General features: G+C 39.1%; 1 protein-coding gene across 2 annotated transcripts; it reads left to right on the forward strand.

Moving 5' to 3' along the window:
* LOC146392263 (T-cell immunoglobulin and mucin domain-containing protein 4-like) lies at positions 1–26,572 on the forward strand. Of its 2 annotated transcripts, XM_084944376.1 has the most exons (7): positions 1–169; positions 3,206–3,301; positions 23,999–24,334; positions 24,422–24,478; positions 24,560–24,648; positions 25,528–25,615; positions 25,758–26,572. In XM_084944376.1, coding segments are annotated over exons 2-7 (657 nt in total). In that variant the 5' UTR covers positions 1–169; positions 3,206–3,300; the 3' UTR covers positions 25,844–26,572. The 2 variants fall into 2 exon arrangements, with proteins under 2 accessions (XP_084800502.1, XP_084800494.1); XM_084944368.1 differs by lacking the exons at positions 1–169; positions 3,206–3,301 and adding an exon at positions 22,249–23,857.
* The last annotated feature ends 419 nt before the right edge of the window (positions 26,573–26,991 follow it).

Genomic DNA, 26,991 nt, shown 5'->3' on the forward strand with positions numbered 1-26,991 from the left:
CCAACTGTTCAGGTAGCAAAAAAAAAAAAAAAAAATCTGCAACCTTCCCTGTGGTCAACAACAGACACACATTATGCCCCTATCGTGGACTAAACCAATCAGAGATAGTCAGGGGCGGGACCTCTCTGATTGGCCGTGGTCCAGTTGAAAGTGCAGGTGGAAGAGAGAGGTGAGTAGCTTGAATAAAGCGATATCAATTCATTAACGGATTCCACACAAAGACGTAAACACAGAGCGGACCCGACGCATCAGAATCAGCTTTGTCTTTCTCGGCTTTCTCACCCGACGGCCCGCAGACGGACACGCTGTCGGAGCTCGGCGATTCTGCGTCGGGTCCGCTCTGTGTTTACGTCTTTTTGCGCTGATTCTGAGCTGCAGGTTTTGTCTCTCTCCAACCAAAATTCACCGAGCCAGCAGCAAAAGAAGCAGCAAACTGCCTTCACATTTGATCAATGTCGTCATGAATTTTGCTGTTTTGCTTCCACGACCATTAAAATCACACTCCATGCACAGCTAGCTCTCTCTATCTCTCTCTGTACTTCAAGAACAGTTTCCCGTCTCCAATCCCTGTTTTCTGTATTATCTATTCGCTTATTACCCACCAGTCTACCGTTGTTTACAACGCTGTCGGCTGCTGTCTTTTTCTTTTCTTTTTCTTTTTTTCACTTAAATGACCTCGGACAAGAAAGACTATTTTTTCTGTTGTTCAATACTGAAGAAATTTAAACTTTATATGCAGAACATTGTAGAATATTTTTAAGGTTATCTGCTATAAAAAGCCAGACCAGGAAAATCTCCTTCATGTTTTTCTGTGTTTTATTCTCAGTTACTTTCACACAAAGGCATCTGCTGTGATGTTCACAATTCTGATGAAGTCAGTACTGATAAATGATCAGAATTATAATATTTCTGACTGTCTGAAGCTAAGTTGAATCGAATCGGTACTTTGAAAACCGGAATCGAATGGATTATAGAAATCAGTGATGATACCCAGCCCTAGTGAGCAGCCTAGGCACGACAGAAGTGGATGTAGTTGTAATAGGAAAAGAACTATTGCTAACTTTTCTGTTAAGTTAAGGCCTGATCCTTCTAAAATTCATAGCCAGTGCTCTGACACGGTGTCATCAATCTTTGAATGCTGAAAAAGCACAGTGTATCCAGAAAAACACATTATATTATATAAATTATTATAAAATTTGTGTGCGCCTAACTTTTGTGCCGGTACGCCTAACTTTTTAAAGTTAGGCGTACCGGTACGCCCATGGCAAAAAGTTAGTCTAGAGCCCTACTTTAGGGTCATACTTACTCAGATGAGTTTTGAAAAGGGATCCTGTAAAGGAACGGAACAAAATATGTTTTGGAAAGTAAATTGTAAAGACAGTAAAAATGAAAAAGATAAAGGTTGATATGCAAAAAAACTGAATCTATATTGTCAGAGCTGTTTAAGCTACATGCTAACTTGTGCCTAGCATGTAGCGCATCTTTCGATAATTGTAACCATAGTTTTTCAAAGATATGGAAGATGGCTACTTTGATTGGGATCATGATCATGCTGTAATACACAGTAGGCATATGGTGTTTTCTTATAACTCAATAGCCATTCGGCTAATTTTCTAATGTAACCACATGTTTTTTTTTTGTCAACTGTATAGCGCTGTCAGTTCATTTATCTTTCTTCCAACAACCTCTTTCTTTTCAGAGTTGCAGTAATTTTGCATTCATGCTTTTATTCTGAGCAAGTATAAGATAAGTAGAGCCTCTCAACTCAATTTAGCCTCTTGGCATTGCTGAGCAGTACTTACATGCTCGCGTGAAGGCTTCAGTGTGGTCTGTGTAGAGCTTTTTCCAGAAGTGTAAATCAACCTTTAGATCTTGGTAGGAGTGTTTATAGCGCAATCTATGGATGTTTGTCAGTGGTGGCTGATTTAATGGGAGAGGGAAAAACAATAAAATATTGACTGCATTTTGTTTCCTTTATTTTAGTTGAAATTTGGGCATCAAAACTGCAGTAATTGCTTTTATTCATGTTGTTGTCTTAAATGTTTGTACCTACTGTTACACTCCTATCTAGCTACCCAGTATGTACAAGGAAAGAACTGTTGTGCATTCAGCCTGCACTCAGTAAACATGAAATACATCAGCCTAAAAAATTGGAAAAGATGGTTTTTATAACATTTTAAATTATGTGCGGAATGTCCGGAACGGCAAACAAATATTTGTTTTCGAAAATATGCCCTGAAAAGGTCGTTAAGAACAGTTCACAAGTGACCTGAGGCACTCAGTTGAGTTTGAAAAATATATTTTACACCTGAGGGTAATCTGTATCTTTAAACCTGCAATAAGTGATTTGGTTTGCTCCCTTTGGTTCTGCAGACATTGCAATCACTGATATTATAACCTTTTCAGCTGATATTGCAAACTCGTGAGCAAACGTATGTTCAACAAATTACACCATTATCATTAGGTCAAAGTTGTGCCTCTGGCCACCTGATGAATGTAAAACTGTTATCCGCTCTTCTTTTTATTTTCTGCCTGCTCCGGGGAGAAATATCTGGTGACTAAGCTGTTAAATCCTGCAGTATGTTCACCTGCTAGATGCTGATTCTGTCTGAGCTGTGGGTATCTGGTGCGAAGCGGGTAGTGCATAGAGGATTTTAAGAGCTCCCTGCTGTGGCTGAAAATGATGCCATGTGCACAGTGAGAATGAAGTGTAAAGTACGAGAATAGACAGCTAAACAGCAAATGGAAAGTCACCATAAAGTGCTGAAAACTGAGGGGAGCTGCAGAATCAGGTTTAAGATATCCCCTCCACACTATCACACTGATTTCATATGTACTGTAACTTAACACCAGGTGGTAGAAGGCTGCATGTAAAGATGAGACTGTTTCTACACCCAGTATCACTGAAACAGGGCTGAAGGTGGTCTCTGCTATTCTTTGTTTGACCTTGGTAACACTGTTTAGAAACAGTGATGTCAAATTTTCCTACAGTAAACCTTTAGAGTAGCAAAGTGAAAAATTAAGCCACTAGAGTTTAGAAAAGGTAAATATTTAATTGTGACTGGTTTGCTGGAGTGTGGCATGAAGGATAGAGGCTCTGTAATCCCAGTAAAATTTGCAGGTTTGTTCTGCACTGATATGATGACATGCTCTGCATTTTGAAGATTTTTGTGTGTTATTATTAATCTCTGGCTCTCTTCCACAGCTTGTCTTTGTCCTGTCCACTCATCTCCCACCCATTTGCGGCAGATGGCCACCCGTCCATGAACCTGGTTCAGCAGCACATTTCTTCATGATAAAAGTGAGTTTTTCCTTCCCACTGTTGCCAAATCCAGTCTTTAAGTGTTAATGTATGAACCCTGCTTCCGGGTCCAAACGACTCTGTGGTTATTAAGGCTGTTGTGCTTTTAACATGTTTTAATTCTTTGTATCTCTTTCTATTTAATCAAGCCCCTAAAAAAAAAAAAAAAAAAAAAAGGCAGTGATCTCTGTCGGCCTCTCTTCATTTTTATTACCACTATTCATTTTAAAGCTCAGTTTTTAAAACCTTACGATGTAACTACATGTAGCAGTAAATGAATGACTAACCTTGTATCGTGGATGGGTTATCTCAGTTGTTCTCCTGACTCAAGTTTGGTCCGCTTACAGCATCCTGCCATGCAATTGCATTTGTCCCTAACCATCGGGAACTCTCACATTAACTTTTATCGAGTGGAAAAAAGTTATTGTTCATCCTCCAGCTTCACTGTGTTTATATTATGCTAACATAGCTGTGTTGCTAGCGATCACGTAGCACATCATTATATACCAGCTAGCCCAACTTCAGCAACCCTATAAAAGTCACTGCTGTTTAGTTTACTGTCCTTATTTATGTTAGAAGTGATAGCAGAGTTGTACGTTTTAATTTTTCAGAAATCTCTCAGTCAGAACATGCTATATCATATTTAGGTGGAAACTAGCGAGCTAACTTCCTGCTCCTTTCTAACTCCGTTAAATTTCATAAATTCTGTTTTAATGGATGCCTGGATGTTAAACTTAATTGTTAAACCTGGTAAAGCAGCAACACTGATCATTTTATTAAAGATGAACAAATTTAGACAGTTTTCAACTCTCAGTGATGCCGCAACGTTCATTTGACTTAGGGACCTGAAGCAGAGTTTGGACCCAGAAACGGCTAATGACATCAGACTTAAACACTGGATAGCCTGGTCACAGAGGATCATATGATTGTTGGGGTTTTCTATGTTTTGTCTGTTTTATTGTAGGGTCTTTACGCACCTAGAAGCAACTATTGCTCTGATTTGATGCTATATAAATAAAATTGAATTGAATTATGCATGTACACGAACATAAATTAAGAAGCCTATAAGTTTAGATTTTTACTGGGACCAGCAGATATTTAATGAGCTGTGCTGTTACCATTTTTTCTCATAGTTGGAGTGCAAGTGCCCACTTACCACAAGAAAAGTGAGCCAGACCTGTAGCAAGTCAGTGAACCCAGTTATATTGGCTTACTGTTATTGTTTAGTCTTTGAGTTCAAACAAATTCAAATAATGTCCATTATTACAGACCAAGAAGTTCAACTGGGTGCTGTGTTAAGTCGCCACAGAAGGAAATGCTTTGTGGAACAAATTAGAAGGAAGCACATAATACCCAGGAAAAAACATTAGCGGCCAATAAAGCAGCGCACAGTATTCACAAGATTTTTCAGGACCCATTTTTTGGCAGCGTTGCTGTGTGTGTGTGAAAGATTAGCTGAGAAACAGTTTTGTATTCGAGATATTTCTGTTACCATTAATCCGTCTGACAGTCTTTACAGAGCATCCCAAAACCATTAACGCCTTAGAAACTATTAGTTCAGTTACTGCATTAGTTAACAGCATTTTTCTTAACTTGCGCGCACATACACACACGTGCTTATTACAAATGAGCTTGTATGTCATTTGGAAGCAGAGCTGCAATCTCCTCTCTGTTTTAATTACTGCCATTACAGGAAATAGTACAGACAGGCTTTTGTGTCATGTTCTCACACTTTGTGCTTCAGCCAGACTCACACAGCATTCAGGAGAGCTGCTCCCAGACTCGGGCGCCTCAGTAAAATCATCAGTCATGTTCAGCTCTGCTGTGCCTGGTCTTGACAGCAAGAGGGACACAGATTTGCAGCATTACCTTATCGTAGTTGGCCTATATCTGCTTTAAAAATGAAGGCCTGTCAGGAAGAAAAATACGCTGAACATTTTTAAATTTTGTCATTTCCCAGGACAAAATGTGTACTTTCAAAGCTTTGATACATTAGGGACCTTCGACTGCATGTTCTTCTCAGTCAGCTTTAACTGTAATTTGGCTTTTTGCAGAATAGATGTGTCCAAATATCCAGTGTGATATTTTGTCTGTGAAGGTTCTCAGTCATCCAGGTCATCGTAGTCAAAGGAGCTTGCAAAGAAAAGCGTCTGGACTTCTTTAAGTTGCTTGAAGACGTTTCACCTCTCATCCGAGAAGCTTCTTCAGTTCTAAGGTCAAATGGTGGGGAGTCCCAGATTTAAACCTAGTGGGAGTATCCCCCCACTGAGGGACAAAAGGACCCCCTAATGATCCTCTAATCGCCTGAGCCAAGCTGTGAAACTGGGTGTGGGTCCCAATCAGCCAGGGTTTCGGGTGAGCTCATTGTGAAACCTGGCCCCACCTTATCATGCGAATTCCTGAGGTCAGATGGCCCAGGATGTGAGTGGGCGTTCAGGCGTCTGGGGAGGGAACTCAAAACTGGATTATAGATGGCAGACAGTTGGTGTTGTAAACCCCTGTCTCTGTTCAAAGATGGTCGCTCACAGTGGACATAGATGGCTTCTTTCACTCCTCTTTCAAACCATCTGATTGAAACCTTGGCTGATTGGGACCCACACCCAGTTTCACACCTTGGCTCAGGCGATTAGAGGATCATCAGGGGGTCCTTTTGTCCCTCTGTGGGGGGATACTCCCACTAGGTTTAAATCTGGGACTCCCCACCATTTGACCTTAGAACTGAAGAAGCTTCTCGGATGAGAGGTGAAACGTCTTCAAGCAACTTAAAGAAGTCCAGACCCTTTTCTTTGCAAGCTCCTTTGACTACAGTGTGATATTTTGTTTTCTATGGCGTCATTCACCTTCACTGAACAGTACAAAGATAAATGGAAAACAGTTAGTGACGCAGAACGGTGACATGTGACAAGTTAACCATGTACCAAATATTTCACATATGAGATATTTTTACTTTACTTTAACATTACCCTAAGATGTATAACTAGACATTTATTTATTTTTATTTATTAAACATTAAATACTCATTTACTTTTGTAAATCACTGTCAAGATTTACATGTAAACATTTGTCTTATCTGAACTGGAGTCCAAAAAATTGGGACTTTTTAAAATAAATCTGTTTCTCCCATTTATAAACTAAGAGCATTACCCATCTTTAACCTCCTGAGACCTGAACTTTTCCATGGCATGCATTTTTAATTTCTCTTTGATATTTGGGCATATTGGGACCTCATGAATGTAAAAACAAAGAAATTATTTTTTTTACCTGATTTTTGTTTCTGACAAAAATGAGATCCACGTATGAGGAGATTCGTTTTAAATTTTGATAGAACAGTGGCAGTAGAATGTCCTCGTAAGTGGATATCAGGCCCTTGTAAAGAAAAATTCGTGTTTTTAGGTTTAGACAACCCAAAATGTGATGTCCACATATGTGGACGCCAGGTCCTAGGAGGTTAAAGAATTGCTTTTTTTTCTTTTAAATGTAAGTATCATCAATAAGCTAATAAAACAATATTTACCTGGGATTTTGAAACAGTTCTTAATGTGCTCAACAGGATGCTAAGTTTTTTTTTTACTTTATCAGGTGTACACTAACCCCTTAAAACCTGAAATATGAAATATTTGCCAGAAAATTGTAAGTTTTGAAAATGGAGAGTTTATTGAACTATGTGACAAATTTGTTTTAAAAAATTAATTACATTTTAATTTTGTACTTTTTACAGTACTAATATCAGCTCTCTGGCTACAAACCTATGAACCTTCATTCCTTTATCTTGCATGGCTAACATGTGTGTTAGCTGAAAAATACCATATAGGAGAACTTTGGCAGGTGTTTAGAACTTTTACAGGATTGATGTACTGACATGAAACTTTAAAGCTGTATTGGTGCCATCAAAAAGAAGTATGAAATGACTCTTGAGAACTCACTGTTGTGAGGTAATCACAAGCCGGTTTCTAGTTTGCTGCTTCATATTAAAGTTTTCAAAGCTATATGTCTGCATGGGACAGACTATTTTACATCTGGATACAGATCACTACTAAGTGTAAAGTTTAGTCTGTCCTAAACTGACATCCTTGGCAATTACCAAAATCATTTTTGTTGTTCTGTTTATGTTAATAAATAATATAAATAATAAATATTCATTCATTTATAATTCAGACCTGCATATAGATTTGACAAAGAAATTACAGCTTTCACTTTTTACTATTCTTGATGAAACTGGGACAAGAATTACCCACATTTCTATTTTGCATCCCATTAAAATAATTTATTTAAAAAAAGGTAACAAGATTTAAAATGGAAAAAAAATTCCTCTTATCTTTGGTAGGTGGAACAGGCTCGAGCACCCCTGTGACCCTAAACTGGAAAAGCGGAAGGAAATGGACGGAGGAATTGTTGGGAAAAAGAAATGTTTTTTTGTATTTTATATACCTGGTAAGAACGTACAAAATAGCTGAGATGAGCTCGTTATGTCAACAATCTGTTATTCATAAGAACACTTGTGATTGTCTTCTTGAAAATCCACTCTTTAGTCCCGAGCACAAACACACCAGATAACCATAATACCCTTGTTTCTAGTTTGTACTGATGAAAGGTACAGACAATAATTACTGCAGTCTCTCAGAACAAACACTGCTCTTTTGAAATCCACAGACCTCAGCCAGAATAAACGGTGATACAATGGAAGCTCGTACAATATCGTACCTCATTTAGTCTGTTGTGTACTGGCAACTGTGTTGGAGGAGAAGGTGGAAAAAAATGTGCAGTGTAGCTTGGACAGATGTGAGGAATTGTGCGCACAAGATGTGCACATCTCCAGGGACTTTGTGCTTGTTGTTGAGAGAACAGCCAGCAATTTGCCAGATCGCCTTTCTTCTAATGACTTTTTAATGTGTCAGGCCATAAACAGTGAGTGTGATGTAAGTCTGGATGCTTCACATTATACATCATTATAATTTTAACGTTGAATGATGTTATTTCTGTTTAGGATCATATGCTATTAAAAAAAGCAACATATTTAATTGAGTAAAAAAAGAACCCCTTCTCTCTGTCTTAAACAGGAAACTCAGTTTAACTTGCCACTCTGGCTGAAGTGGAAGTATCTTTCTTTGGCTAATTAAAATGCCACAGGCATCTGTGAGAAACTTGGTCAGTCCTGGCAGACTCTGGGCCAAGAGAGCTGCACAGTTGCAGCTCTACTGTCTCCAAGGAGATTGCAGTCCGATTACAAAGAAAGGCGTCTAGATTTTTAACCTGTATACAGGCTGCACCACAATACTGCGGAGATGAGAGGTCACGTTGCGTAACCTGAGGAATTTCACTGATTGGTCATTCATGTCTGGGTCAGGGCTGATGGACTTTACTAGAAACCCGTGAAGCAGAAAGAGAGAGAGGCAGAGGGAGGAAAAAAACCCACTATGCACAGAAGATTTGTGAAAGTCGCCTTTGCTCTTGGCTGGAAGGCAAGATTAAAATCATTCTGTATCACTCGGTCTATTTCAGAACTATTTTAAGCTTTGGACTGACACAGGGAGATGTGTCCACATTTTTTAATAGCTGTCGCTTTCTATTTTTAATGTAAACAAAACCATATAAAGCAATTTTCTAAAAATGCCTTATTCAGTATATCACACTCCAATTTGTTATTCATGGCCCAGATGCAGGAACACTGCAGCAGCAGAAGCAAAGTCCATCAGAGCATCACAATGACAGGTCGTGTAAAAGCTCTACATCGAGTTCTTGACCATTAGGAACACTATGGAGCGAGGTTTGAACGAGTGGATTCAGGTTCGGGTGGTTCTTTTGTGCTGCTGCTTTCCTGACTGCAGTAAAAAGCACAGCTACCATCCAGCGAAGGCAGTGGAGAAGACTGTGATGTAAATAGTGCACGCTTTTGAATAAATGTTATAACAGGAGGGACATCCTCTCAGGCCTCGAGTGTTTCTAGTGAGAAAAAACAAACGTAAACAGAAGTGTTGTTTGCTTACGAAAGACTCCAAAGTGCACACTTAAACAAATTTGCGCATTAACCTAAAAAAGATAAACCGAGTCCACTTAGTAGCATCGTGCGGTAGATCTTCCTTCAACAGAAGCACAGTCATCATTTCCATTTCTTTTCTGAGTACTCTAAAGATTTTTTCATCCATTTTCAAGCTAATTTAACATCTACATTAAATTAGTTTGCTTGACGACCGAGCAAAGTCAGTGATATTGCATGAGAAAGATCATGTAACGTGACCGAAAGATTCAGGAGATGAGTTGTTCATCTGGATGGATTATTTTTCTTTATCTTGTCAGATCATCTGACTGTTTTAAAGCTGAGTCAATATAAAGACCTGTTGAAAGCCTAAAGTGAGCCTCAGACAGATAATAAATGTCTATATTCAGACTCAGCGTTACATAAAGTCCTCACTGGAATGTCACATCTGCCCCCTCAGGTGAGATTTTGTTTTCCCAGTGACCCAGTGCCCTTTCTCCAGCTCCTAATTGTGTTCATCTATGCAGATAGTGTGTTTCCTTCCCGTCTTTGTTTAGGTTCCACATATAAATGGGTGAAGATGAGTGATGTCCTCTGTAGACGAGATGGTTGAAGGGAGATGAAATGCATGCGTGAGTATAATGTGTGTAAAAAAATTCCTGAAATTCCTTAAGGAGGTAAATTGGCCCAAGTAGAGATTCCTTTTTTGACCTTGACTTGGGGGGCAGCAGGGGCAGCAGCAGTGATGTGAGAATTAACAGAAGATTAATGACTGTCAGTGTCTGAGAAGCTTGTCAATTTAAATGTCTTATATTCTAACATTTGCCAAAAAGAAACGTAAAAAGTTGTCTTAAATCAAGACAGCTTTTAAAATCAAGCTGTCTTTTTTAAAGCTGTCTTAAATTTCACCTCCCTGGTTGTAACTTATGTCAGGCTGTTGTGTAAAAGCCTCATAGAGCAGTGGTAACTTCAGAGCTAATGATGTCACTGTAAGGCAGGCTGTAGAAATGACCTTTAACTCATAATTCTGGCTGAACCGAAGCATGATAAATCACCCACCCTCTGTCTTTAACAATGATTCAATCAGAAACCACAGAATGGGTGTTACTCCTGTTGATCTGGTGAATGATGAAGAATTGGCTGAATCCTTCATCTATTGACTGACTGGTTGTTTTTTGCTGCACTTTCAGTGTCTGGATGCAGCAAGGTACATATTATTAATATAAAATTGTGACTTTAGCATCATTGGTTATATCTTCTTTAGAAGTTATTTGTTCAAAAGAGGTGGATAACCAAATGTCAAATAATCTTTACTGATGCATCCACATATTGAAGCCTTGTTTGCTTTACTCTGTTTCAGTAAGATTTCATAGTGTGAGGAGCAACTGTGACACTAAAAAAATCCATAGTCATGAAAAAAGTACACCCACTTTTAATTTGTAGATATTTTTATATGTGTAAGAACATAGAAAAAGTCCTCGTCAGGTTTGAAAATAATGACAATATCATATGACACGTTACACTTTGTCTTAATTTATTTAATAACAACAAAGCCAATAAGAAGAGCTATTGGTGTAACACTAAATACACCCCATCATTCAAAAGCTTGCAAAACCAACTTTAGCATCAGTAACTTGAAGTGATGTCTGTGAAGGTTCTCAGTCATCCAGGTCATCGTAGTCAAAGGAGCTTGCAAAGAAAAGCGTCTGGACTTCTTTAAGTTACTTGAAGACGTTTCACCTCTCATCCGAGAAGCTTCTTCAGTTCTAAGGTCAAATGGTGGAGAGTCCCAGATATAAACCTAGTGGGAGTATCCCCCCACAGAGGGACAAAAGGACCCCCTGATGATCCTCTAATCACCTGAGCCAAGGTGTGAAAGCGGGTGTGGGTCCCAATCAGCCAGAGTTTCGGGTGTGTTCATTGTGAAACCTGGCCCCACCTTATCATGCGAATTCCTGAGGTCAGATGGCCCAGGATGTGAGTGGGCGTTAAGGCGTCTGGGAAGGGATCTCAAAACTGGATTATAGATGGCAGAGAGTTGGTGTCGTAAACCCCCGCCTCTGTTCAAAGATGGTCGCTCACAGTGGACATAGATGGCTTCTTTCACTCCTCTTTCAAACCATCTGTCCTCTCTGTCCAAAATGTGAACATTGGCATCCTCGAAAGAGTGTCCTTTATCCTTAAGATGCAGATGGACTGCTGAGTCTTGTCCTGTGGAGGTGGCTCTTCTGTGTTGTGCCATGCGCTTGTGAAGTGGCTGTTTGGTCTCTCCAATGTAGAGGTCTGGGCATTTCTCGCTGCACTGTACAGCATACACCACATTGTTAAGTCTGTGTTTTGGCGTTTTGTCTTTCGGGTGAACCAGTTTTTGTCTGAGCGTGTTGCTGGGTCTGAAATGCACCGGAATGTCATGCTTGGAGAAAACTCTCCTAAGTTTTTCTGATACACCGGCTACATAGGGGATGACAATGTTGTTGCGTCTGTCCTTCTTATCCTCCCTCGCTGGTGTCTGGTCTTCTTTTCTGTGCCTCTTTGCTGACTTTAAGAACGCCCATTTAGGATAGCCGCACGTTTTGAGTGCTTCCTTTACATGTGTACACATGTACAAACTTGAAGTGATCATTTTCTGTATGGTTTTAGAAGTCTCTCACATCAATGTGAGAGACTTCAGTTCATTGATGTTTTTGTGCATACGTTTAAGGTCCTGCCACAGGCAGGTTGAGGTTTGTGTTGTAGTTGCTGTTGTGCTTGGGATCTTCATCCTGTTGGATGACTCAGTTTCAGTCGAGCTTTAGCTGTTGCACAGATGGCCTTACATTTGAATCTAGAAGACTTTGATATTTCATAGTCAACTCAGTGATTCTAAGGTGGACAGACCCTGTGGCTGCAAAACAAGCCCAAACCGTCACCCCTCCACCACTGTGCTTGACAGGTGGTATGAGGTGTTTTTCTGTGCATTAAGGCCAAATTTCTCCACTTTGATCTCGTCCGTCCAAACGAGTCTTTTTCTAATGGTACTGCTACAAACTTTAACGTTTAGCATGCCAACTGAGGCCTGTGCAGTCTGAGATGTAGCTCTAGTTTTTTTTTCTTCGCAGTTTCTCTGAACATTGCACAGTCTGACCTTGGGTGGAATTTTCTGTGACGTCCACTGCTGGGAAGATTGGCAACTGTCTTGAATGTTTTCAGCTGTTAAATAATCGTTCTCACTGTTGAATGATGGACTTCAAATTGTTTAGAAATGACTTTCTTGCCTTTCCCTTTCCGGATTGACAGGCAGCAACAAGCATTTATTTAAGGTCATTGCTGATGCCTATCCTCCTTGGCATTGTGTTAACACATGTGAACGCTTCAAACCAACAAACCTCCAAAACTCCTGTTTTCATAGAGGTGCTCATACATGCTGCTGATCTGTTAATTAAGTGCATTTAATTAGCTGCACTAGATAGGCTGCTACTTACCCTCTTAATACCTATGAAAGGAATAAGGGTGTACTTACTTTTCTAACAGTGTTTAACTTGGCTTAGTTTTTATTTAATACTCTGATGTGCAGAGATGGGCAGTAACGCGTTACTGTAATCTGATTACTTTTTTCAAGTAACGAGTAATGTAAGGGATTACTATTGCAAAAACGGTAATTAGATTACCGTTACTTTCACGTAAGCACGCTGCGTTACTGCGTTACTAAAACCGTGATTTTTTTTGCGAGAATGTCTCATGACAGTGACGTAAGCGAGTGCGACGTTCGTGACAACAGCTGTGTGCAGATCAACAATGGATAATATAATGAGTGCGGGAGAGAGTATGAGCGTGCAGCATTTAAAGCGTGGAAGTACTGACCTTACTTTGAGTTTGATTCCATAAAAAGTGACAAAAACATAAGTGTCTGTTGTGCGTGGGAAGATAACTTCTTTTTACAGCAAAAAAACCCCCTAAACTTCCAAGCAAGCACCGAGTGCGCTATGACGTAATGGGAAATTCACAGAGAAACTCGTGGATTCTTCCACTGACTGCTGCGGCAGACCTGCACCAGGGCAAACCTCCGCCTACGCCACTCCTGCTTTACAGGTGAAAATAGAGCAACAGGACCGCTAGTCTTTGATTTTATTTATTTTCTGCTGTGCTTTACTTGCATCTATTTGAAAGAGTGAGTGTAAACACAAAAAAATATTTTATTTTATGTGCTGGAATGTGCAGAAAATAGGTTTAAATGTTAAACAAATTTCTTCCAGTCAGAGAATGTTGCATATAATTAAGTTTTTGCTTGATGCATAAAGTTAAAAGATTTAAAGTTTAAAGTTTTAAAAAGAGACGTTTCCATTTGATTACATTTTGTATGATGGATTATGCAGAAAAAGTAGAATTGGGCTGAAAGATCTATCGCTTTATCACCTAATCAGGTTGTAAATCGTGTAAATTGTGTTTTTTAAAAGTAACTAAGTAATTAATTACTTTTGAAAATAAGTAATCAGTAAAGTAACAGGATTACTTTTTGGGGGAAGTAATCAGTAATTAGTTACTGATTACTTTTTTCAAGTAACTTGACCAACACTGCTGATGTGTCATGGTTATTGTTAATAAGATTAGGACTTTAAGGTCCAGATTTCTTTCTTTATTTTTTTTATTAACCTTAGAACTGAAACAGTGTGTTTGAGTATGCTTAAATTTCTACATTATGTATATTAAAGAAAAAAATATGGAACGCTCTCAAAGGACTGTTCAAGAAACAGTTTTAAGTCTGATTTTATTATGGATTGGGCTGCTGTACTTAGGACTTGACACCTTTGGGTGATTACCATTATGTTGAGTCAGGCTTAATCACATGACAGGGGAAAAAATCATAGAAGCTGCAGGAGTTAAGCCAGCAGGAGGACTGACAGACCTTTCTTTTTTATAATTTGCCCATGATTATGTGAGTTTGTCTCATTTTGAGCTTTGCTTTGACAAAATGTCCTGAAGGACGATGTTCTATAAATCTTGGTTTTGTAGGCACTGCTATCCCACACTAAACAATCAGGCAGTAAAAGCTGATTTCACATCTCCACTTTTAGTGGACTGATGCTCAAGAAACTCTTTCCCATACTGGTCCCCTGTTCATGTCCTGGTATGGTTTTCTCAGCATCTCTCTGTCCTGTGTTAGTAGCAGGGGTGGCCAGGCCATGTGAGTAATGAAAAAAGGACTTTTTTTCCCAGCAGAGAAAAAGAGTTGGATCTGGATCAGCTTTGGGTCAGGAGAGCTTCTTTTCTTCTGTACATCCCTAATCATCTTTCCTTTAAGGGTATGTTTATGTTTTCACATTTTTCCCCTCTCTGATTGTGCCGAAGGAGAGTGAACTCATGAGAATGCTCTCGGTGCTCTCGAAGACACTCATACACGGTATGAGTGTCTTCCTCATACCGTGTAGGCACGGAGGCTTAAACTCCTACCTTTTTTTCATGGCTACAAAGCATAAAGAACAGATGAATATGAACATCATCAAGTGATAAGTCACTGACCCATAAAACAAAGTTTGCAAGTCTCCTTTAATGATGCTGCAGTGAGTAACAGTGACGGGATTCATGGCAGCGTCCCAGCACACTGCATGTGGGAGGAAAAAGAGATCAGCATCAGTACTGGGAATGTTCAGAGTTACTATGCTACGTGTCTTTTAAAAGGCAGTAATGTGAACACTATTTATTTTCTTAAATTCAAAACAAACAAACAAAAAAAATCTCACTTGCTACTGTGTTGGAGTGTATAATGTTTGATCTCCACATCCTGTCCTCTCCAGCCTTGCTTCTCATTCCTATTTTGGCTCCACTTTCTTTCATTTCCAGCCTCTTTTCACTACTTACTCATACTTTCTAATTGTCTTTCACACAGTGGGACTGAAATTCCCTCCTCATTTGCCTTAATCTCCTCTGTCCCTCTTTCTTTTCCCTCACCCAGCCTTCTGTCTTCCAGGAGCGTTTGGAGGCATTTCCGCTCCCAAACTCATCATGAGCTCTGGTCTCCCCAGTGGGATATTAATAGAGAGGAGTGGAACATTGAGACCTACTCCCAAGAGAGATGAGGGTGGGAAGTAATAAGTGGGGAAAGGGCCGATCTCCATAGTCACCAGCAACCATAAATCCATCATGTGTTAGTTGCATGCACACAGATTATGTTATGTTCTTGTAGAGGAAACAAAAAAAACCTTGACAGAGAGAAAGGCATTTACAATAATATGCAAAACACAAAGAAACCAACTCTATAACCCATCAAAACACTGTTTCTGCTCAGTGGGTGCTCCTATATAAAATTCATAACAGTTAAATTTACTCTGAGAAACAACTCTGAGCTGATTCTCATTCATGACCGAGAAAAGTGCCATAATATTCAAAGAGCAATTTACAGTCTGGCAATTCCAGCAAATTGCAGAACTTGCAACTAGAGATGAGTGTATATATGCACTTCAGTAATATTACCTGTTGTTTTTATAGTAGTTCTGAATCACATCGAAAAAACATACAACCTAGCACGGTGTAACAAAACAGAGAGCTACAAGGAAAGTTTAAAAGATTTATTCCTAACAGTAGTTTTGACACTGAAAAACCACTGAAAATTTACCCTCATATGCATATTTGGTAATATATAATACAATATATAATAATTGGCACATCTTTTTATGTATATAAACATAGTATTTTAACCCTAAATCATAATCTTTTCATAATCAAGTGGTTTTTGTGCATAAGCTTAACCTTGGCAAGTCATCTAAACTTCACAAATATTGACTGAAAAAAAAACTAAGGTGTAAAAAATATTTGTTTTATGTGAGTCTAATTTGCACTTATAGCAGTAAAGTCGACGCACATTAAGTTTCTTTTCTCTCTCGAAAGTGCTTCTCGCTGTGACGCAGAGAAACCATTTAAGTGGCCATCACACACCATTGCTCTCCCTCTGTCATTGTTCTCTCAGCAAAAACACTGTCACCTTGCTGGTCTGTGGATTGTGGAGTCGACATCAAATTTTGCAGCGTGCAGCTACTTCGCAGTGACCATGCAAACCACGGCGGGAACTTAGGTTGGCGACATAGGCGGAATATGACAGGCACCGCTGCCAGCACCACGTGGCCTCATTACACAAGACTGACGACAGTGCTACTGTACTACTTGGATTCAATTTGAAACGTGGGAGTAACAAATAACACTTGATTTATGCACCATGAGGGACTTAAGGGTCACAGCAGCTGTTAGTCTACAGCACTGGACAAAAGTCTCGAGTCACCCTTCATTTCTCTCCAGTGATCCAGACCTTCTTGTAAATATTAAAGTGATCTTGAACAATAGTTCTCCCAGTTTTCTGAAGGTCTTTCAAAGGTTTACTTTTGATATTGGCTGCTTTATTGTGTTTGGCTAAAGGATTAGTTGTTTTTGGACTGATCTGTTCTAAGGACTTTTGCCCAGTGGGAAGCTGCCCCGAGAAACGTACACATTATATTGCCAAAAGTATTCAGTCATCTGCCTTCACACACATATGAACTTTAGTGATGGCCTATTTCTAATCCATAGGGTTTAGTATGATGTTGGCCTTTGCAGGTATAAAAGCTTCAACTCTTTTGGGAAGTCTTTCCATGAGGTTTAGGAACATTTCTGGGAATTATTGACCATTCTTTCAGAAGCACATTTGTGAGGTCAGACACTGTTGTTTGATGAGAAGGCCTGGCTCACAGTCTCTGCCCTTATTCACCCAAAATGTTGTTCTATCAGGTTGAAATCAGGACTCTTTGCTGGCCAGTTGAGTTCTTCCACACCAAACTCAGTCATCCATGGGTTTATTTACCTTGCTTTGTGCACTGGTGTGCAGTCATGCTGGAATTGGAAGGGGCCATCCCCAAACTGGAGCATAAAAGAGTCCAAAATGTCTTGGTATGCTAAAACATTTAGAATTCTTTCACTTCTGTTGGATTGCCAGATGGAAAAGAATAAATCGTCAACACACCTCCACTGCTCTAGAGTTGAGTAGCGGCGTTGCTTTACACCACTGCATCCAATGCTTTGTATTGTCCTTGGTGATGGAGGCTTGGATGCAGTTGTGCTGTTACTGAAACCCATTCCATGAAGCTCTCTACGCACTGTTCTTGAGCTAATCTGAAGGCCACATGAAGTTTGGAGGTCTGTAGCTGCTGACTCTGCAGAAAGTTGATGATCTCTGCACACAATGCACCTCTCTGCGATTTTAGGTGGTCTACCACTTCATGGCTAAGTTGCTGTTGTTTGCAAAACTTCCACTTTGTTATAATACCACTAACAGTTGACTGTGGAATATTTAGCAGCAAGAAAATTTTGCGACTGGACTTGTTGCACAGATGGCATCCTATCACAACACCATGCTGGAATTCACTGAGCTCCTGTTAGCGACCCAGTCTTTCATAAATGTTTGTAGGAGCAGTCTGCATAACTAGGTGCTTGATTTTATACACTTGTGGAAGTGACTAAAATGCCTGAATTCAATGATTTGGGTGAGTGAGTGAATATGGATTTCCTTTTTCATTTTTTCTGGACAGATGTATAGCACCTACTGGCGGAGTTCATCACTTCTATTCAGTAAATGTAGCTTTGAGGGTTCAAAAGGCTCAATATCAGCGGTGCTTTTTTTTCTCCTTATCTGACAGATTGTGTTGACAAGTGAAGGCAAAAACAAGCTGTCATTAGAGGACAGCAGCGGCACACAAACTGTCAGGACCGATGTGACCACGAGGTCTTCATCAAGGCATCACAATGCTGAATAACTGAATATAGAAATGGGAGATTACATGCATTTAGCTTAAAAATCAGATATTCAACTAAATTTCTACCCTAAAGTATTTTAATTTTCTCTTAGTGATGTTAATTTTAATGATCTCTTTCTCTAGGATTGTTGTCCCCCTTATACACCATGGAGGGGTCATTTTATAGACCAAAGAGGTATTTGCCTGATCAGCACTCTTGCTCAAGAGAAGAGTGGATACTCCGATGTCAGCAATATTGCAAATCGATGCATTTTCCTATCTGCCTGCTATGATGGATCACTTTGGGAAACCTCAAATTGACTGAGAAGGAAGCTGATGTATGTGCTGTATTAGTATACTCATTATTCTTCAAACCCAAATTCAGTGTCTTTCTCTGCTTTTGTTTCAAGTTTCAAGAAATGGAGCTGACTGCAGCAGCTACCAACATCCTTAACAACTTCTAAAAATGACACAAAACTTTGAACTACGCAGTCCAACTTCTTCTTTTCTGTTTGCTCATGCTTTTATTGGACATCAGCAAAAGTCACCTATAGCTATAGATTTCTCAGTGCTGGCACTCCGGTTTTTCTGCTCCGAATGACATTTTTAAATCATTGTCTGTACAGCTGACTGACGGAGGCTTTGGCTTGAATTCCAGAGTTAAATCACAGAAAACAAGACTCCCCTTCTGTAAGGGGAAGCTTAAGCTTAAACAACGAGACTTTAACTCATAATAGTATTAAAGTTGCAACAGGCATCGCAGCAGGCTGTATTCTCTAAAGCATAATTCAAAAAGCATGTCTAATATTCTTACTAAATTGTCATTTTTAAAGTTTTTGATACTATTTAATTGTTAGTTATTTTGAATTTGAGGATAAAATTTCATATTATTTTATTTATGAAGTGCATCAGAGTCAGCATGAGGTTTTTGGGGTGAATGATGGCTGAAGTGTGGCTCTGCATCCCGACTCAGTTTGTGAAGAGATTCAAGTCATAAAAGTGGGTTTGCTATTTTAGACATGTGCTACACAAAATATACACAGTGTAACTGAACCTTTGTTGGTATCCAACAAGAGCAAAATCTTACGCTGATTAAAATCAGAGTCAGCTCTACTGGCCACAAATATGCACACACAGGGAAGTGGGCTCTATTTTGTTTATTGCACACAACGTGCTTAACAGACTTGACAATCAGACAACAACAGCATAACACACATTAACATTTATAACACATATACATATGTGCAGTGGTGCAGAATGTGACAATCTTGGAATAATAGGGTGGATAACCGCTTACTATATGCACTGATATAGATATGTTCAACTTAACAAAATTGTATTACTGTTTAGGTAGAAACAGTAACTGAAACCAAGGTCTTTGTGGTTTTGGCAAGATGTTTTTCAGTTGTTAATCCTTAGTTCTTGTTTAATCGCACTTCACTCATAAGCTTATGATATTATAACATGCTTTCTGAAGATATATTTTTACGTACTTCTATCTACTTTATCTGCTTCTATGCCCAGGGACTCCAGATGGAAATTAGCTAGTAGCTAAATCTGGTACAATGCATCTTTTCTCTTAGGAGATTAATGTTTTATTTTTATTTTTATTTTTTGTACATGGTCCCGGACAAAAAGTGGAAATGAAATGAAACAAACAGTATCAAAGAGGGATGTAGACTCTGTGATATCACCCTATAACACTTGTTTTGGAATCTGCATTTTTGTTGTTTTTTTGTGGAGACAGAAGTTACCATATATGGATGAAAGGGTGGAGAGTTAAGTTGTCAGCTAATGCTTTTGAGGTTACTCGGCAAGTTGCATTAAATAAACTGTATGAGTGCGTAAACACATATGCACATATCTACTTTTTGGTGCTAAGGGACAGAAAAATAAAATTGTAAAATTTGACTCTTGAACACAAACACACACACGTAGTGAAAGGTCTGGTTTAACCTCCTAGGACCTGGTGTCCACATATGTGGACATCACATTTTGGGATATTTAGACCAAAATACTCAATTTTGCTCTGCAAGGGCCTGATATCCACTTACAAGGACATTAAACTGCTACTGTTCTATCAAAATTTTAAACCAATATCCTCAGATGTGGCTCTTATTTTTCTTAAAAACAAAAATAAGGTAAAAATAAAAAATCTGGTAATTCTTTGTTTTTACATTCATTGGGCACCAATCAGCCCAAATATCAAAGAGAAATTAAAAATGCATGCCGTGGAAGAGTTCGGGTCTTAGGAGGTTAAGTAATGGACTTGAAGTACTAGAAGTGTGGCCTAAAGCAGCGGTCCCCAACCCCCGGGCCTCAGACCGGTACCGGTCCGTGAGTCGTTTGGTACCGGGCCGCGAGAGTTGAGGCTCAGGTGTGAAATGTATGGTTTTCAGGGTTTTTATCGGTTTTCAGCGTTATTTTGTTATCGTTTTTATCGTTAACTCGGTTTTCCTGGTCGTTTCACGTGTGTTATAAATAAATCTTCTTTTTTTCGGTACCGGTACTAGTTTTATTTTGTTGTATTTATCCGTGACACCTTAAAGGCCGGTCCGTGAAAATAATGTCGGGCATAAACTGGTCCGTGGCGCAAAAAAGGTTGGAGACCGCTGGCCTAAAGGATTCCAGTTGTGAAGTGTTGATATTTACAGATTCTTGTCATGAGGGGAAAAGTTATCCACAGAGACCAAACTGGCTGTTAGACATGCTTTTAATTCTGTAATGTAGTTTTTGGCACTTCACTTCACATCACCTGTTTTTAATGTACTACACCCGTTACCCCTGTCTTCACCTACCACTTGTCAATTTTCTTCGCCAGGCAGCTTTTCAGATGTTTTGCAGTATTCAATGTTTGTGTCTCTGGTGATTTCTCCCTGTGTATGACCTTTGTCTGCCATCGGAAATTTGCCTGTCACCTGTTCCCTGCTTGATTTGTTTGTCCTCGCTGACTGCCTACTTGTGCATGACCACGGGCTGTTTGATTAAAGATTGTTTTGGACTACCTGTGCCACAGAGGTCCTCTGTCTGGTTCCTCTTTTCTGTGAAACTGTTAGACAAAGGGCAAACACTACCATGACAAAATCTCATAATTCTGCAGTCACCACATGAAAATAGATTAAAAAAAGAATAATAAAAAAAAAAAACCCTAAACAAACCCTGAAATTAAATTTGCCAGGTGCACATATTAACAATAGACTCTCATTAAACTGATAGAAACCCTGGATGCAATTATGTTTCCTTCAGACATTTATTGCTGATGCAATTTAGAGAAATTAAATTTCTCAGAGACATGCTTGCTTTAAACTCTCCCATCACACTTTTTGTCAGTGAAAAGATTCCAGTCTCATTAGGTCTGCTGTTAATATGAAAATATGAGAAGTGATTAGTGGCTTCATGAAATGACAAAACACAGGACATCACGGAGGGAGGACAGTGATCTATGGAGCGCTCGAGCAGCTCGGTGGTAGCTGACAGTGTTGACAAGTGGAGGTGGAGACAGGCCTGTCAGAGGTGAGTGGAGGGCATCGCAAGACAGGCAAAAACAAAATATTTTTCTTAGACTCTTGTCATTATGTGCACACAACACTTCCTTTCCATTAGTTATGCTTTTATAATGGTGACTTTTTGCCAAACACACATATTGTAAAGTGCATATGCACCTGCATGCACTAAAATGTGTTGCTGTGGGATTGTGTATAAATACCATTGTGCTTTTCCTTGCATTTTCCTGTCATTTTCACCTTGAATTCAAAAGAAAAAATAGTCGTAAAACAAAATCCACCTTCAACTCTAAATTGGACAAATGTTAGCAGACGAAGTGTTTGAAGGCCAGGCGAGGCAACTAGGCAACATGACTCTTAAACAAGACCCAACTCAGACAGGCACACAGTTAAAACAGTTTATTTAAAGAGGAACTTGCACAGGACTGAGTGAAAGCCACAGGGCTCAGGGGATAATGTGTCCTAAGGAGAAGAGAGAAAGAGTCAGGTCCAGCAGAGCCCAGAAGGAAATTTCCTAATGATCCAGTTTCCAGGACAGTCTCAAAGGTATGCATGAATTATCTTAATTGGAATGGATAAGCTTGGAGGGAGGAGCACTGGCCTGTCCACACAAAAGGGGTCTGTGGGTCATAGGAGGGTAGCATGGCGAGATGGAGAGTGTCCTAGAAGAGAATTCCTAAGGAGAGTGCTAAACCCAAAGAAGGCAGGTAGGTTGCTCAGGTAAGTCTTGAGGTCCCTTTCATCTGCAGAGATACACTGGAACAAACACAGGATCATCGGGTTCAGTACACATACAGATATCAGTAGGAATAAACAAGAGTGAGCCTGTTTATGACTTGGAGATGACAGACAGTCTGTCGGAGTCCTGATGTTGAGAAATATCAGCTGCTGATGAGATCAATGAACCACAGGTGCGCTGAGAAGCTGCCTGTAAAATCAATCCAAGACCAGACACAGAGAACAGAGTCAAACGCATCAGCCCAATACCGTGCTATGATGGATGAGACAAATGTGTCTCTGTTCTGTAAAGTGTGAAGTATGTTAAATAAGACTATAACTGGACAGCTTGTAAAAGCAGCGCGTGTATTGTTTGGAAAGCAGTGGAATAAGAAATAGGAACAGAAAGCAACTGTGAGTAAAGAGCTTCTTCAAAATAACGCTCATTCTTTTGAGATGTGCAAAACAACAAAACAAAAAGGAACAGTGTGTATTATTTCAGGTCTCTTAGCCACTTTGAGGATCATCCTGAACCTTTTGGAACTTTATAAACAGCGAAGTGTTTTTAGATATAAGGGGTAACCAGCTGATGTGTAGAGTGCTTGATCTATTGTAATATCTGTAGGTAGTTAGTATTCTTACAGTATGTATTTATATTAATGTTTATAAAGGTGCAGCTATTATTTATGCTCTAAATCTTGCATAGTCCTGCACCATTGTTGTTGTTTTTGGGTTTTTTTGCATCATAACACTTGTTTGCATACAATAATGTAATTCTGATCCTTATTATAATGAGTGGCAACTGTGGTTGATGTAATTAAAGTAAAAGCACCAGGAACATGACAGGGCCAAAGTGACGTGGGTGCACTGAGTAACTGTAAAAATCTCACAAAAAGGACGTTTTTGAAAGTCATCTCAGGAACAAGCTGAGCCCTTTTAAATTGTCAGCCGCAGGGCCAGAAGAGAACAACTCATCCCAGACAAATTACAAAAACAATTTTGAGTGTCCTTCCACTGTTTTCTTTCTTCGCCAATTTTACCGCTGAACATAAACTTTAATAAATCTCCTGAAAAATCTGTACGCAAGCAGCGTGAAGGAATTCAGATGGCCAGAGTCTCACCATTTCATGTGACAATCTATAGATAAATCAGGAAAACAGGCTCATAGCTGTTAGTGACAGATGTGACACTTAGTCATGTTTCCTGTTTATCTGTGTGTGTCATCGATCTTTAACATTTAACGTGTCCCATAATAATTAAATGGAGGAATGCACAATCTGTTTATATTACAGAATATAACATTTCCAGCCTTTTGTCCCCCTTTTCTTTTACATGCGAGAGTTGAGGTTTATATGTACAATGATAAACTCTGGAGTACTTCATAACAACAGATGAGACATATTTTTCCCAGTGGGCTCATTGCGCATCACAAGAATTCAAGTCCAAATGTAGACAAGACAGCCGTAATTTCCTTCTTCATTTTTAAAAAGAGAAGTGAAACCTCCAGTATTTGATAAAACAGTACGTGTGGTGAGGGAGAAGCTCATTACATCCTCACTTGAGGACATTGTTAACAATAGCCTACACATGTGTGGTCTGTTTTGCTTTTGCCTCTGGATCCTGATCCGAGGTAAGTCGATATTTGGTGCTTTTATTGTTTCAGACTATATGTAGTGTGCTTGTTGGTGTAGGAGTGTGTGTGGGTGCAGTAGTGGGCTTCAAATCGGGGTTACAGATGTAATCTGTATCATCTATTGCTGTTCCTTCACAGTGTCCTTCAGCACCAGAGTCACTGGCCTCGTTGGGCACAATGTCACGTTGACATGTAGGTATGACACCAAAACCCATGGAGTCCTGAGTTTTTGTTGGGGCAAAGACAGGGTGCCCACGTCCAAATGCTCCAACACCATCCTCTCATCCACCGATGAGGCTGTGTCTCACAGAAGGTCCCCCAGGTACCAGCTGTTGGGCCGAGTGACAAATGGAGATCTGTCGCTGACTATCCTCAATGCTCAGAGGGAAGATGCTGGGGTGTATGGCTGCAGGGTTGAGATTCCTGGGTGGTTTAATGACCATAAGGTCAACATTGAACTGATCATAGAAGAAGGTAACGCTCGTGAAAAACTTTAGTGTTGATCACAAAATCATTGATGTTTTTTAGTTGAAAAAAATTGGTCTGTTTTGTTTTTCATAGCTGCTGTAGAACAACCCGTTACACAGAACTACATAATATCTACTGCTGGAACAACAGGTGAGCAAACACCTACAAATAAATACGTTAAATTTTTAACATAAACTGTATCTTATGGATTATACCAACTAACTATTTCAGATGCTACAGAAATACTGACAGCGTCGGCATCTGAAAGCGTGGAAGTTGGTCACCAACAAATGGACGCAGTTCAAAGTGAAACAGAGCAGGTATTTATTTAAATCAGGAGAAAGATGTGTGTTATAATACATCAATTCCTATTTTTATAGCACACTTACAAAGTGCTTCGCAGTTTTACTAAAATCACACATTAAAAACAAGCATATATGTTCCAGTGTGCATAGACAGACTCGACATATGGTCTTACAGTCATTCCTACATCCACACTTACATAAACACATCAGATGTAAACAATAGCCAAATACAATAGGAGAAAGTGTAAAGAAAAACAGCTGTTTGAAGCAAAGCACAGATTGACCACATGAGCTGACGAAGGCTGTTCTAATGTTTTTGGCACCACAACCTCTAAATTGTGATCACCTGTGGAGTTAAAATAAAAGCGTGGAAGAGTTTAGCGATCAGATGGTCGGAGAGGCCGACTGACGTTATAAGGTCGCAGTAGCTCTGCTATAGACGCAGGAGCCTGTCCATGTGGAGCTTTATGTATTATTAATGAAGGTTTAAAATAGAGTCTGATTTTCAGGGGAAGACAGTAAAGAGAAGCAAGAACAACGTTAACTCAGATAATGAAATGTTTTACAGCACGGTATGACTCATGGGTGAAAACAGGAAACCTGTTGCGTTTATTTTCCTTTAGATTTTTCGTCTAGCAGTTAGAGAAGAAATGACACTAACTTGTAGTTTTGTCTTTTTATTTATTTATTTATTACGATATTTAGGACATTTGGATTTCCTCAAATTAACATTTTGTCTCAAGATTGATGTGACACTTAGAAACGTGATTCAAAAAATGAGTGTAAAAAAAAAGTGCAGAAAGATTCTGATTATTTAAGATTATTTATGTAACAGATTTAAAATTATATGGCCATTCTAATTGACCTCACGATAAGGTTTATTTTTCATCGCAGGTGATTTTCTTCTCGAGCACTGGGAATATTGGCAGGATTGCATGTCTTTTATTGCTCACCATAATCATAATCCTCTGCTTTATTTTCCGTAAGTATTGAATGGATTATCGTTTGTGAGTCATCTCCCATTCCTGATTAATTTAAAAGTGGGTGTCTATCAAACAGCTGAAGTCACAGAGCGGGCTTTCCTTCTTACTGAGTATCTTCATATTTGCATTTCTTCAATCTAGGAAGGATGTTCCTGATGAAGGAGGCACTGAAACATCACAACTCTGTAACTGCTGAGAATATTTATGAGAGCATCGCAATGACTTAATGCTGTTGATCAAAAATAAGACACCAGATTTCTACAGTATAAGGAACTTCTGGCTGCAGAAGTGGATGCCAGTCTAAACTTTTCATTTCCAGAGCCTCTGCTTAACTAGTTCCCAGAAAAGCAGCTTACAGGAGTCCACTACAAAGATCTCACAGAAAAGGGTGCAATTGTTTCACAAACTGCAAAAATAACCTAAAGATTAATTATTTTTTGCATTTTGTCTTTCTTACTACCCAGAAGAGTCGTTGGCTTGTCAATACTTGCAGACACAATGCCACCTACTGGCCCTACTGAGCAATAATAAGCAAATGTGAAAAACAAGTTTGTTAGGTATAACAGCACTATTATCTCAGTATACACCTCTCAGCTATAATTGAAAAAACCTTCTTATGACATGGCTCAAATGAACTGTGAAACAGCTATTTAGTGATGTGAAAAATATGTACTGTACTATATGTTATATAAGCTTTTTTAACCATTGAATAATGTAAAAATGGAAGCTGATTTGAGAAAGAACCTTTACATGCCAAGACTAATTGCTTATGGTTTATTTATTTCTCTCTAAGTCTTGTGTCTGAGTCATTTAAAAAGTCTTGTGTATGTTCTGTTAGACTGTATTAGCAAACTGAATAAATGTAATTACCTCTACCTCATTCTAAATCTCCTTTATGTTGAAACATAACTGCTTTTCTCTGGAAGCCAAAACTAATTAAACAAAAACCTGAATAATGTTTTTCTTTGTTTAGTTCTTAGCAACACACGTGGGTACCGAAAAATATGTATACATTGTGCCAACCAGTAAAAACTAGTACAGGACTCAAATGCACCACACAGAGCCAGGAGGCTTTAACTTAAAAAGCCCAGTGTTTACTGGACAATCCTGTACACATGACATCAATCAAAACAAATCCAAAAATGCTTTAAAATGTCTTTAAAGTAGAACAAATAATAAAACATATAGATTTAATACAGGTGACCTCACACACAGGGGGTAAAGTGGGATTTGGCAACGTCGACCTTACGCTTGTGGGTGGCTGAACAGCATTGTTTATGTTTTTTATCACATACAATGATGTCTGTCACAGTTTGTTGCCTGTCCAGTGCTGAACTTTGAATACCATAACATTATTATTATGTAATTTGTTTTG

The sequence above is a fragment of the Perissodus microlepis genome, chromosome 2 (assembly GCF_051167445.1).
Source record: "Perissodus microlepis isolate ML-2025 ecotype Zambia chromosome 2, ASM5116744v1, whole genome shotgun sequence".
Lineage (NCBI taxonomy): Eukaryota > Metazoa > Chordata > Actinopteri > Cichliformes > Cichlidae > Perissodus > Perissodus microlepis.

Excerpts from the sequence above, each read along its gene's own strand:
- LOC146392263 (XM_084944368.1), top strand. The coding sequence starts at position 23,815 with ATGTGTGGTCTGTTTTGCTTTTGCCTCTGGATCCTGATCCGAG. Across the intron at positions 24,479-24,559 it reads ATCTACTGCTGGAACAACAG|ATGCTACAGAAATACTGACA; the intron begins GTGAGCAAACAC and ends TAACTATTTCAG. Across the intron at positions 24,649-25,527 it reads TTCAAAGTGAAACAGAGCAG|GTGATTTTCTTCTCGAGCAC; the intron begins GTATTTATTTAA and ends TTTTCATCGCAG.